This window comes from Acanthochromis polyacanthus, chromosome 11 (assembly GCF_021347895.1).
Source record: "Acanthochromis polyacanthus isolate Apoly-LR-REF ecotype Palm Island chromosome 11, KAUST_Apoly_ChrSc, whole genome shotgun sequence".
NCBI lineage: Eukaryota > Metazoa > Chordata > Actinopteri > Pomacentridae > Acanthochromis > Acanthochromis polyacanthus.
Window position 1 is genome coordinate 40,726,860 of NC_067123.1, and position 13,199 is coordinate 40,740,058.

Consider the following 13,199-nt stretch of genomic DNA (forward strand, 5'->3'; position numbering starts at 1 on the left):
AGACGATGCATATAGACTACAGACAGATGGATAGACGATGCATATAGACTACAGACAGATGGATAGACGATGCATATAGACTACAGACGGATGAATAGACGATGCATATAGACTACAGACGGATGGATAGACGATGCATATAGACTACAGACGGATGGATAGACGATGCATATAGACTACAGACAGATGAATAGACGATGCATATAGACTACAGACAGATGAATAGACGATGCATACAGACTACAGACGGATGGATGGACGATGCATACAGACTACAGACGGATGGATAGACGATGCATACAGACTACAGACGGATGGATGGACGATGCATACAGACTACAGACGGATGGATAGACGATGCATATAGACTACAGACGGATGAATAGACGATGCATATAGACTACAGACAGATGGATAGACGATGCATATAGACTACAGACGGATGGATAGACGATGCATATAGACTACAGACAGATGGATAGACGATGCATACAGACTACAGACGGATGGATAGATGATGCATATAGACTACAGATAGATGGATAGACGATGCATATAGACTACAGACGGATGGATGGACGATGCATATAGACTACAGACGGATGAATAGACGATGCATATAGACTACAGATAGATGAATAGACGATGCATATAGACTACAGATAGATGGATAGACGATGCATATAGACTACAGACGGATGAATAGACGATGCATATAGACTACAGATAGATGGATAGACGATGCATATAGACTACAGACGGATGAATAGACGATGCATATAGACTACAGACAGATGGATAGACGATGCATATAGACTACAGACGGATGAATAGACGATGCATATAGACTACAGACAGATGGATAGACGATGCATATAGACTACAGACGGATGAATAGACGATGCATATAGACTACAGACGGATGAATAGACGATGCATATAGACTACAGACAGATGGATAGACGATGCATATAGACTACAGACAGATGGATAGACGATGCATATAGACTACAGACGGATGAATAGACGATGCATATAGACTACAGACGGATGGATAGACGATGCATATAGACTACAGACGGATGGATAGACGATGCATATAGACTACAGACAGATGAATAGACGATGCATATAGACTACAGACAGATGAATAGACGATGCATACAGACTACAGACGGATGGATGGACGATGCATACAGACTACAGACGGATGGATAGACGATGCATACAGACTACAGACGGATGGATGGACGATGCATATAGACTACAGACGGATGGATAGACGATGCATATAGACTACAGACGGATGAATAGACGATGCATATAGACTACAGACAGATGGATAGACGATGCATATAGACTACAGACGGATGGATAGACGATGCATATAGACTACAGACAGATGGATAGACGATGCATACAGACTACAGACGGATGGATAGATGATGCATATAGACTACAGATAGATGGATAGACGATGCATATAGACTACAGACGGATGGATGGACGATGCATATAGACTACAGACGGATGAATAGACGATGCATATAGACTACAGATAGATGAATAGACGATGCATATAGACTACAGATAGATGGATAGACGATGCATATAGACTACAGACGGATGAATAGACGATGCATATAGACTACAGACAGATGGATAGACGATGCATATAGACTACAGACGGATGAATAGACGATGCATATAGACTACAGACGGATGAATAGACGATGCATATAGACTACAGACGGATGGATAGACGATGCATATAGACTACAGACGGATGAATAGACGATGCATATAGACTACAGACGGATGAATAGACGATGCATATAGACTACAGATAGATGGATAGACGATGCATATAGACTACAGACGGATGGATAGACGATGCATATAGACTACAGACGGATGAATAGACGATGCATATAGACTACAGACGGATGGATAGACGATGCATATAGACTACAGACGGATGGATAGACGATGCATATAGACTACAGACAGATGAATAGACGATGCATATAGACTACAGATAGATGAATAGACAATGCATATAGACTACAGACGGATGGATAGACGATGCATATAGACTACAGACGGATGGATAGACGATGCATATAGACTACAGATAGATGGATAGACGATGCATATAGACTACAGATGGATGGATGGATGGACTGTAGATAATATAGAGTAATATCTTTCATAGGTTTTAAGTAAACACAGGGTAAAAGTGGTGAAGACTGTCATTACATGATTCTACACCTGCTTGATAGTGTTGGTGTACTGGTTTTGGGCTCCGTTTGATTTCTGCACCCACTACAGTTGAGTTGCACCGTGCATAATAAATTAATCAACAGGCTTTCAACAGGTATAGAACAAAGGTTAGGTGCTGCATCTGGTTCAGATGTGGAATGAAGATGGGGCTGTAAACACTCACAGGGTCCCAGAACCAGACTAATTCCTGGGTAGGTTTTCTGTAGGTCAGATGAGGAAAAATATGGGGTATCAATGAAATTACGATGTGAGGGATAACCTCCTTAAACATGTTAATTTTTGACAGTTTGGCAAATAATTGTGCACAACTTCTGTCACTGAAATAGCAAATATTCTTTTAAGATGCATTTTACGTTGAATTTTTTGCACAAAATTACTTTTTAATGTTGAATACGATCTTTTTCTTCCCCCCGGTAGTTATTGTCTCACAGCATGGAACAATTGAGTCTAATTTTCATGTTTGCTGAATGTAATGGACCAAAAAAATTAAAAAAAATTAAATCTCTGTCACTGGCCAGAAAATTGACGTGTGTTCAGTATTCAAGGACTGTTTGGTTAATTTATTTTGTTGCAACATGAACAACATGGTTCACAAATTGCTCAAAGACGTGTTTCATGAAATTATGTTTTATATAATAATAGTTTAAGTGATGCTCTACTGATGTGAAACAACCCGTACAGTAAAATAGTGTCAAAACACCAGTATATTACAAACATAATGCCCAAAAGAACGTTTTTTCTCCTTTTTTTAACTTCTACCACTTGCTACTAATCTGTCTTGTAATGCTTATCTGTTAACCTGTGACACTTTCTCTTTTTTAATCTTTTAAACCTGTTAAATGCTCTCATTTTCAGTTTTTACTGTCATGCATCAAAACACAACAAATAATTCATTTTATGTGGAAAACCTGCTGATTTTGGATCAACAAAATCACAAAATAATGAAACTAAATTTATCTGCAAACTGGGGAAAATATTAATTTGACTTCACACAAAAAATGAACAAACATAAAAAAAATGCAGCGTGTTTGTTTAGCTTGTGGTTAAATGAGTTTGTCTCTAACCACACATGTAGTCACCTCCCTGTGACTTCCATAAAACACTCAGCCTGAAACTAAATAGAATAAAACAGCAGCTGCATTTCATCCCCATCAGGCAGAAATTACAAACATCCAGCGACACAATGTGTGCCATCAGAACCATTGCTGGTGTCTTACCTGTAGATGTTCACTGATGTCACAGAGCTTCAGAGTCACATCTTCTGAAGGATCGCTGCTACTTCAAGTGGTTTTATTGCTTCAGTTATGTTCTCATGTGTGTTCTCCCTCTGTCACACACACACTTCCTCTCTCTTTTCATGTCATGTGTCCGGCTTTGTCTTCCGTTCTACTTGACTGCTTCTCTTTTTCTCTGCCACATAAACACACAGTCTGGACAACGGCTCGCTGATCCCACATCACTGTTATTACTTTCCTCTCTCTCCTCGACCAATCGGATTTCTCCAAAGCAGAGTCAATGACCTTGTGTTATTTTAGTAAATAACTTCACAAATCCTCAAGAGAAGCTCGTCCAAGTGTAGCCTTGTTGTTCACGCTGGAATAAAGCAGTTTGTCCTCCATGGAGTTTCAACAGAAATATTCACCTCCAGGCTTAAATTTAGCCTCAGCATCACTTCATTGTCCTGATTCTATGAAACATCAATGGTTCAGAAAAGGCTTCCAGTAACAGAAAGTAGAAACTAAAATGGAAGGGACCACAAACGTGGTTGAGCTTCTGGTGCAACTTATGCCTCTGAAGTAAAAATAAAAAACACGCACACAAATGATAAAAGTAAGTGAAAGTGTTAGTCCCATGAGCTAACATGACAAAACCTAGTGCAGAGATGTGCAATAAATTCCTGCATTCATTTGATCAGCCTTTCACATAATGATGCTGCCACCACCGTGCTTTAAATAATTATGCTGCCACCACCGTGTTTCATCATGATGCTGCCTCCACCGTGCTTTAATCATGATTCTGCCACCACCATGCTTTAAATAATGATGCTGCCTCCACCGTGCTTTTTGTCATGATGCTGCCTCCACCATGCTTCATCATGATGCTGACTCCACCGTGTTTCATCATGATGCTGACTCCACTGTGCTTCACATCATGATGCTGCCACCACCATGCTTTAAATAATGATGCTGCCACCACCGTGCTTTAATCATGATGCTGCCTCCACCATGCTTTAAATAATGATGCTGCCTCCACCGTGCTTTTTGTCATGATGCTGCCTCCACCATGCTTCATCATGATGCTGACTCCACCGTGTTTCATCATGATGCTGACTCCACTGTGCTTCACATCATGATGCTGCCACCACCATGCTTTAAATAATGATGCTGCCACCACCGTGCTTTAATCATGATGCTGCCTCCACCATGCTTTAAATAATGATGCTGCCTCCACCGTGCTTTAAATAATGATGCTGCCTCCACCGTGCTTTAATCATGATGCTGCCACCACCATGCTTTAAATAATGATGCTGCCTCCACCGTGCTTTAAATAATGATGCTGCCTCCACCGTGCTTAATGGTGAGGATGGTGCATTTGTAGCAACATGAGAATCTTCATTCAATTGACTTCAGAGTCTCTCTCAAGCTTTCAGATTAACTCTTGTTGACATTTATTCAGTTTTTTTGGTGAAAACAGGTTGTAGTTGTTGCATTAACAGTCTCAGGTAGGACCTCAGCCGCTGAAGCTTGTCACTCTTTTGGAGGAGTCATGGGTGTCTTGGTGGCCTCAGCTTATGAGGACAGCCTGCTTTTGGCAGATTTAAACATAACCCAAGTTCCTTAGATTTCTTAATGATGGATTTATTTTCTAGAATTAGCTTTATAGGCCAGTTAGGTGAATAACTTAAAAGGGGTGAATCCTTCTGCAACAACTTATTTCACACTTTAAATTCCTAGTTAATCAACATTAACTTTTAGAAATCTGTTTTTTACCTGGGCCTGGGATCTTTCTGCATGGAGTTTGCATGTTCTCCCTGTGCATGCGTGGGTTTTCTCCGGGTACTCCGGCTTCCTCCCACAGTCCAAAAACATGCTGAGGTTAATTGGTTACTCTAAATTGTCCGTAGGTGTGAATGTGAGTGTGATTGTGTGTCTGTATATGTAGCCCTGTGACAGACTGGTGACCTGTCCAGGGTGTCCCCTGCCTTCACCCGAGTCAGCTGGGATAGACTCCAGCACCCCACATGACCCTAGTGAGGATAAAGCGGTGTATAGAGGATGGATGGATGGACGGATGTTTTTCACCTGGACATGAGTCTTTTTGTTAATTCTTGTCAAAAATGCCAAATTAAATGGACCTTGATTCATGATGAAAAGGACTAAAAATACCCTTTTATGCTGTACAAAGTCCCTTGTTGCCTGCAGAGATTCAACAAAGTTCAGCTGCTGAAGTACAACCTGCTGCGGTATCACAATAATGTTCTTAAGTCATCACAAATGCAGACAAATTCCTGGAGGTTCCTTTGAAATAGAAGTTCTGCTGCAGAGCTCCAGTAATATGGATTTATATTTGATTACTTCCCCCTCCTCCTTTGCACAGCTTCTGAAAAATGTGTGAAAGTGCAACGCTTCCTTCTTTTTCTGTCGCTGCAGCCAGTTGGGTCACTGTAAAAAGTCTAAAAAGGGACATTTTAATGTTGCAACAGGTCAAACAGAAACCTGACCATCACAAAGCAGAAGTATTTATGAGAAAGGGCAGATTATGAGGAAAAGACTTTGATTTTGTGTGTTTATATTTATTCATATGTACATTTTACAAACAGCTGATTATCTTTTAATACCAGGTTGGTTAAAAACTAAAAGCTACCAGTAAGAACAGCAGAGGTGGTGATATTTGATGTGTTTATGGGTTAATCTCTTGGAGTGTGGTCAGTTTTTGGTTAAAAGTTTGATTTAGCTTTACATTAAGGTCAGTGCTAAGGTCGTATATAAAACAGGAAAGCTGACAGTGATGGGTGTAAAGGACGACATTCAGTCATGAGCTGCATCGCCGTCTACTGCCTTCCTGTGCTGCCCTCTAGTGGCATAAAGTGAAGTAGTTTCAATGATTCCTTGATAACTTTGAATTAAGTGGAGTTTTTGTTCAGAGAGAGCAGTGAAGACATTATGGAAATTCATGGAGGAAAAAGTAAAGATTTGGTTTGATCATGAACACTTTTAAAAATCCTATAAAACCACAAACGTATAATGATAAAATGCGGTTCATTCTAAGGATTTCCAAAGGCTTGCAGATAAGAAATAGGAATATTTGGTTTTATTTAGCCTCTGCTCTTCCCTGTTTGCATGTATTTATGATAGCTACATTCTGTTTGCAGGAAAAGTGCTTTCAAAATAAAGTCTGACTGGTTAATTCAGTAGAAATTACATGTTAAATATTTCCACACGAAACTGTCAAAATCGTGTTCAGGATCTGAGGGTCGTCAGCTGATGAGTCTCATCTGGGATCAAGTGGCTCAAACTGCATCAAACCTCCTTCACTTCCAGCATCTCTGACTCCTGGTTTGGGTTTGAGGTCTTTTGTTCACCTTGTTGGTTTGGTTTCTGTCACAATAAAACCTTCTTTACATCCCAACGCCGTCAGAGCCGAGTTGGAACAATATTAACATGGAAAACTGTAAAAATCCTGAATATTATGACAGTAAATTGTAGAAATCCTGGATGTTACCACATAGTCCTTTGTTTCCCTGCTCTGTGATGTTTCTCTTCATTATTACTATTAATCTTTCCATAAACCTCCATTTGATGAGAATAAATCTCAGGTCCAGTTACATGTTCTACCTGCTGCTAGTGAGATGCTGCTAAAGAGTTCTAATTGGGTTTTTCCTGTAATCTCACCCTGACTTCATATCAGTCTGTTCACATGAAAAAACGCAACAGGAGACGAGTTTAATTGTAGTTAGAATTCATTTCTACAACAAACCGAACACAGTTTTATCAAAAACGACTCAACAGAAACTGTACAAACATGCTGGAGAAGAAATGAGGTCAGATCAGCATCAGGACATCTTCTGGAAGACGAACACCAGGTAGATACCTGCAGGGACACAGAAAATGAAGAAATAGGACAGTTTTCAGCTCAGATCTGGTTCATTTATCCACTGAAACCCAGAATCACAGCAGGGCTGTTCTAATCTAATAATTCTTATTTTTACAGTTTCTGGCTGATAAATGGTCACTCTGGCTTTTGTTTTTCAACAAACGCAAAACGACAAAAACATGACACAAACAAAAGTGAGACAAAAAAAGCCAAAAAACAACAAAAACGACAAAATATCACAAAAATGAGACACAAAACAATAAAAAGATCAATCTAGTATTTTACTTTCTGATCCAAACAACTTGTCATGGTCTAGAAATGATTTTAAATTTATAGTTTTACTAATTTACAATCTGCAGTTAATGTCTTCTCTGTAATTTTTACACTTTGAGGGCCGGATTGGACCCTCTGGAGGACCACTTTTGGACCACGGGCCTCATGTTGGACCCTCTGGTCTACAGAATAAACTGAACTGTATTTTAACAGAAACTTACTGGTTGCTTCCCACTCAGATCTGCTCAGAGTTCCCTGCAGACAGACAAACAAACACAGAGTCAGAAAGAGAACAGACTGCAGCAGGATGAAGATGAGCTCCTCAGACTCACCACTGGAGCTTTAACTCCTGATCTGCTGCAGAGATCTTCAGCGTGGAGGTACTCCTCTCTGCTGTCTGAGGCCTGCCGACCTCCAGCCTCACAGGGAAACGGCTGCACACAGCACATAAAACACCACAAACACACCACATGAAACCCACTGAATGCCCCTCTGTGTCACCAGAACACTGATCACTGATGGATACTTCACCTCCAGGGCCATCATCTTCATCATCAGGCTGCGATGCTGCTCCTTCTTCACCTTCTCCTGGAAGAACTCAGAGAACCTCTGCTTCAGCACCAGACGCATGTTGTAGCGCTTGGCCATGCTGGTTTAGAGACAGAGGAGGAGTGACGGCTCTGAGCAGACAGCAGATCTTTTTATGACAGAATAAAATGAGATCTTACTGCTCAAGCAGAGGGAAGTAGACGAGGAACTCTGGAACGTTGACGACGCCCTCCAGGCTGAAGTGATACTGACAGCCGAACAGAGGAAAGGACCTGGACTGGAAGGACACTTTAAACACCTCGTTACCAAACGACAGAGAGTCTGACGCCTCCAGACGCTTCCTGTGGAGGAAAAGAGGAAAAAAAGCAATGTTAAAATACAGTTCAGTTTATTCTGTAGACCAGGGGTGTCCAACATGAGGCCCGTGGTCCAAAAGTGGTCCTCCAGAGGGTCCAACATGAGGCCCGTGGACCAAAAGTGGTCCTCCAGAGGGTCCAACATGAGGCCCGTGGACCAAAAGTGGTCCTCCAGAGGGTCCAACATGAGGCCCGTGGTCCAAAAGTGGTCCTCCAGAGGGTCCAACATGAGGCCCGTGGTCCAAAAGTGGTCCTCCAGAGGGTCCAACATGAGGCCCGTGGTCCAAAAGTGGTCCTCCAGAGGGTCCAACATGAGGCCCGTGGTCCAAAAGTGGTCCTCCAGAGGGTCCAACATGAGGCCCGTGGGCCAAAAGTGGTCCTCCAGAGGGTCCAACATGAGGCCCGTGGTCCAAAAGTGGTCCTCCAGAGGGTCCAACATGAGGCCCGTGGTCCAAAAGTGGTCCTCCAGAGGGTCCAACATGAGGCCCGTGGTCCAAAAGCGGTCCTCCAGAGGGTCCAATCCGGCCCTCAGAGTGTAAAAATTACAGAGAAGACATTAACTGCAGATTGTAAATTAGTAAAACTATAAATTTAAAATCATTTCTCGACCATGACAAGTTGTTTGGATCAGAAAGTGAAATACTGGATTGTTCTTTGTTCTTTTGTCGTTTTGTAATTTTGGTCAAATTTTTTCTCTTTTTGTTTTGGGCTGTTGGTTTCGTGTCATTTTGTGTCTCATTTTTGTCGGTTTCCTTTTTGTCTCACTTGTCTAATTTTTCTCATTTTGTTTCTTTTCTCATTTTTGTCTCACTTGTGTCATTTGTATAATTTTTTGTCTAATTTTTGTTCCTTTGTAAATTTTTTCCTAACTTTTCTCTCTTTTTATTTTGTTTTGTCGTTTGTTTCTTGCTTTTATCATTTTGTCTCATCTTTGGAATATTTTGTCTTGTTTTTGTCGTTTTGATCATAAAGTAGAATCTCTGTGACTCAGTTCCAGCTGCTCTCTGACTTTCGTGTCTGGACTCGTTTTCACACTCTGTTCTTACACGAGTTCGAAGGCGTCCGGCGTGGTTCCGATGAAGAACCCTCCGGGCTTCAGACGCTCGCAGGCGTTCCTCAGCATCATGTCGGCTTTCTGCTCGCTCTCAAACGAGTAGTGGTACACAAACTGACAGCTGCAGACGTCAAACATCAGCTCGGCGTCGTCCAGCTTCTCTGACAGCAGCTCCTGATAACAGAGAACAGATCAGTCATCGGTTCTTCTGGAGAACTCTGATTTCAGTGAAGAGATGCAGGTTCTGCTGTCTGACCTTGGAACAGTCTGCAGTGATGAACTCAGCGCTGAAGATTCTGTCGTTAGCGTGACTTTTCCTCTTCATGTCTTCGTACCGGCTCTGGCACTGCTCCACAGACACTCCAGCTATATCTGAAAACAAGCAAACAGACTAAAACTACAGCTTTTATGCAGCGACTGGCTGCTCTCTGACTGATAAACATCGTGGAATAAACCTTCAAAATCATACAAATGAAACTAAACTCCAACAAGAATTAAAAACAGAATCATTAAATATATAGTTTGTTTATTTCTTGTTATTTATTCATTTGATTTTTAAAGTCATTTTTCAATTTATTTCACTATTACTGCAATGCAAATTTAAGGTTTGTATTAGACCACAACATTTTCACTTAATAACAAATTTAGATAAACTAGTTTTCTCTGATGTTTGCAGCACAAACACCAACTAACTGAGATCAACACCTCTAATACTTTAACAGAACTGACTTCTTTAAAAACATTCCAGCAGAATCTCCATCCTCATTTTTATTCATACGGGACGTGTTTGAGCCAAATAAAAACAAACATTTAACATTTTATTCATCTGAAACTATCCTAACATTGAGCTCATCCTTTTTTTGGAAAGAAAAAACATCTAAATTCTCTTTTTCTACTTCTTATATGTGGATTTTTCTTTTTTTTTTTCCTCCTCTATGACAGTAAATCGAATCTTTTAAAGTAGTGGACAAAACAACACATTTGTCAGAAATTTCTAACATTTTACACACTAAACAACTCATCAGTTAATCCAGAAAATGATCAATAATGAAAATCATCGATAGTTTGAGCCGGCATGTACAGCAATGATCTGAAACCAGTGAAGGCATTTAACAGTAAGAGGCTCCATCTGGTGTCACAACCAGGTATTACAGCTGATCTATGACATCTAAATGTTTATTTTCTGCATAAACGGTGTCTGCAGATGACAAATACGAAAATAAACTTGACATCTCAGTGATTACCTGCACAGACCAGGTGACTGATTCCGCCTCTTCTCCACTTCAGCAGGTCTCCTCCTTTTCCACAGCCGAGGTCCAACACAGACACCTGCCGAGACCCCGCCCCCCTCACCTTCTCCAGGATCTCACCTGTCCATCAGAAGAGCTGTTACTGCCTGGAGCTACAGGCTGGAAGTGAAAGAGAAACTTCTAGAGACTGAGTAGTGACGGTTACCGATGAGGACGCTCTTCAGCCAGTTGTTGAAGTTCCTCATGAAGAAGATTCTGCTCTGACTTCGAGCCGCCAGACCGACTTCCTGCAGCTTGTTGTAGTGACTGGCCACCTTCACGCTGTGATCGGCCGCCTGACAAACCAACACTTTCACAGTGACTTGGCTGTTCAGGACACTTCTACACATCTGATACTGACTGATAAACGTACCAGCTTCTTGGTGGGGGACGTCTCCTCGTCCTCGTGTCTCCTCTTCATTCCTGCCTTCTGTCCTCTTTTCTCCTCCTCCTCTCCTAATTCCTTCACCACGTCTGTCCGGAGAGACGCCATCTGATCACAGGAAGGACGACATAAAGACGCACTAGTAAAAAAAATGGCTGACAAATCTGGCTTTTAAATGTTCTCCTTGAATATCCTCTCTGTGCTGAGAGGAATCAGCACAGAGAGGATATTCAAACGACACGAAACGAAACAAAAAAGGAAACAAAAAACTTACAAAGTGACAAAAAATGGACTAAAGACTAAAAAAGACACAAAACAACAAGAATGAGATAAAAAAGACAAAAGTAAGCAATAAAATGACAAAAAACAGAAAAACAACACAAGTGAGACAAAATAACAAAACAACACAAATGATACACAAAACAATGAATAGCAAGCAAAATACAAAATGAAAAAAATGAGACAAAAAACACCACCGAGATAAAAAGGAAACACAAAAGGACAAAAACAAGAAACAAAACATGGGACAAACGACAAAAATCACACAAAAACAATAAAAACAGACAAAATATTACAAAAATGAGACACAAACTGACAAAAGAACAAAGAACAATCTAGTATTTTACTTAATGATCAAAACAACTTGTCATGGTCTAGAAATTATTTTAAATTTATAGTTTTACTAATTTACAATCTGCAGTTAATGTCTTCTCAAAAACTACATCAAGATTAATGGGTGATTAATTCATTAGCTGACAGTGAACTGGTGTCTGTGTTAAACTACTTTGATTGCTTTAGACAGTATGAATGTGATGGAGGTGGTTTGATGCATTTCTGCTTTTAGAGTTCAGTTAAAATGTTAAAGGGAAACTCAGGAGGAGCTACTGGAAACCTAATAAACCTAACCGAATCTAAAAAACCTACTGGAAACCAAAATAAACTCATTACAGACACTTCAGTGCAGCAGCCAAAACAAGCACCTTAAAACTGAGGTAAATGAGCAGGTTGAGGTTCGAGTTGACTAGTCAGACTGGTTTGTAGCTGTGTCCTCTGTGGTTAAACTACTGAGCTGCTCTGACGTTAATTAAACTGTATATATTCTGCTAATTACGGCTAATGGCAGCAGCTAGCATGCTAATAGCTCCGATAGTCCAATAAAACTCTGGCTGAGATAAACCGGATTCAGCCGGTACCAGCCGGAACCATCGACCGGCTCTAAATTGTCAGCAGGTAGTAAACAAACCGGTAAACTCGGCGGTAAACGGTGAAAAACGTTAAATGTTAGAAAATAAACAATCAACTCACAGTGCTCCGGAGAATACAGCGCGTACGCTCTGAGCAGCGTCTGGCTGTGCTTACGTCACTTTCCTGCGTCGCCTCAGGAACAACATGGCGGCGATGTAAACAAAAACAGATGATCCAGAGAAAAGGGCAGGTTTCTGTCCGCCTGTAGGATCAATATATCGATTATTAACAGTCCTCAGTCTTATTACCACAACACTCGTGATCACTACGTAGATCTTTTTATTATCAGTTGACGGAGAACAGTCTTTAACACGTCATCAATCTGCTAATAAACCAAATTACGTTAATGAATCTACTAAAATTAGAATGTTTTCTGATTTTCATCATCAGTAGACACCATAAACACATATTGACTTCAGACGTGACTTACTTAAGTGTTCCGTTAAATTTGGCAAAATAAATAAATAATTGAATCAACTATAACATTTGCTGTGAGACTCAAAACAGATGTTTGAGAAATGTTGGATTGAGTTTATCAGCCCATATAAATCAGAATTTAAATGACATAATATAAGTTGTAATATGACACCCCTGGTTCTCGACTACACTTTTTTTTTTTTTTTTGCTTTGTTGTTGTTTTTATGGGGCTGCACAGTGTCGTAGTGGTTAGC

General features: G+C 40.6%; 1 protein-coding gene across 3 annotated transcripts; it reads right to left on the reverse strand.

Annotated features, from left to right (window-relative positions):
* Positions 1 to 7,225: 7,225 nt before the first annotated feature.
* On the reverse strand, positions 7,226 to 12,699 carry rnmt (RNA (guanine-7-) methyltransferase). Of its 3 annotated transcripts, none has more exons than XM_022193862.2 (12): positions 12,589 to 12,684; positions 11,558 to 11,582; positions 11,272 to 11,391; positions 11,065 to 11,194; positions 10,854 to 10,979; positions 9,866 to 9,981; positions 9,602 to 9,783; positions 8,379 to 8,540; positions 8,182 to 8,299; positions 7,983 to 8,084; positions 7,872 to 7,905; positions 7,226 to 7,374 (listed from the first exon to the last, which is right to left on the reverse strand). In XM_022193862.2, the coding sequence occupies exons 3-12, from the start codon at positions 11,389 to 11,391 to the stop codon at positions 7,337 to 7,339; spliced, it is 1,128 nt and encodes a 375-aa protein (XP_022049554.1). In that variant the 5' UTR covers positions 11,558 to 11,582; positions 12,589 to 12,684; the 3' UTR covers positions 7,226 to 7,336. The 3 variants fall into 3 exon arrangements, with proteins under 3 accessions (XP_022049554.1, XP_051812169.1, XP_022049553.1); XM_051956209.1 differs by having other exon boundaries at positions 11,272 to 11,422; positions 12,589 to 12,638; XM_022193861.2 differs by lacking the exon at positions 11,558 to 11,582 and having other exon boundaries at positions 12,589 to 12,699.
* Positions 12,700 to 13,199: the final 500 nt, after the last annotated feature.

Coding starts and splice junctions, on each gene's coding strand:
- rnmt (XM_022193861.2), bottom strand. CDS start 11,391: ATGGCGTCTCTCCGGACAGACGTGGTGAAGGAATTAGGAGAGGAGGAG. Junction 11,195..11,271: donor CGTCCCCCACCAAGAAGCTG/GTACGTTTATCA, acceptor TTGGTTTGTCAG/GCGGCCGATCACAGCGTGAA. Junction 10,980..11,064: donor GCTGAAGAGCGTCCTCATCG/GTAACCGTCACT, acceptor TCTGATGGACAG/GTGAGATCCTGGAGAAGGTG.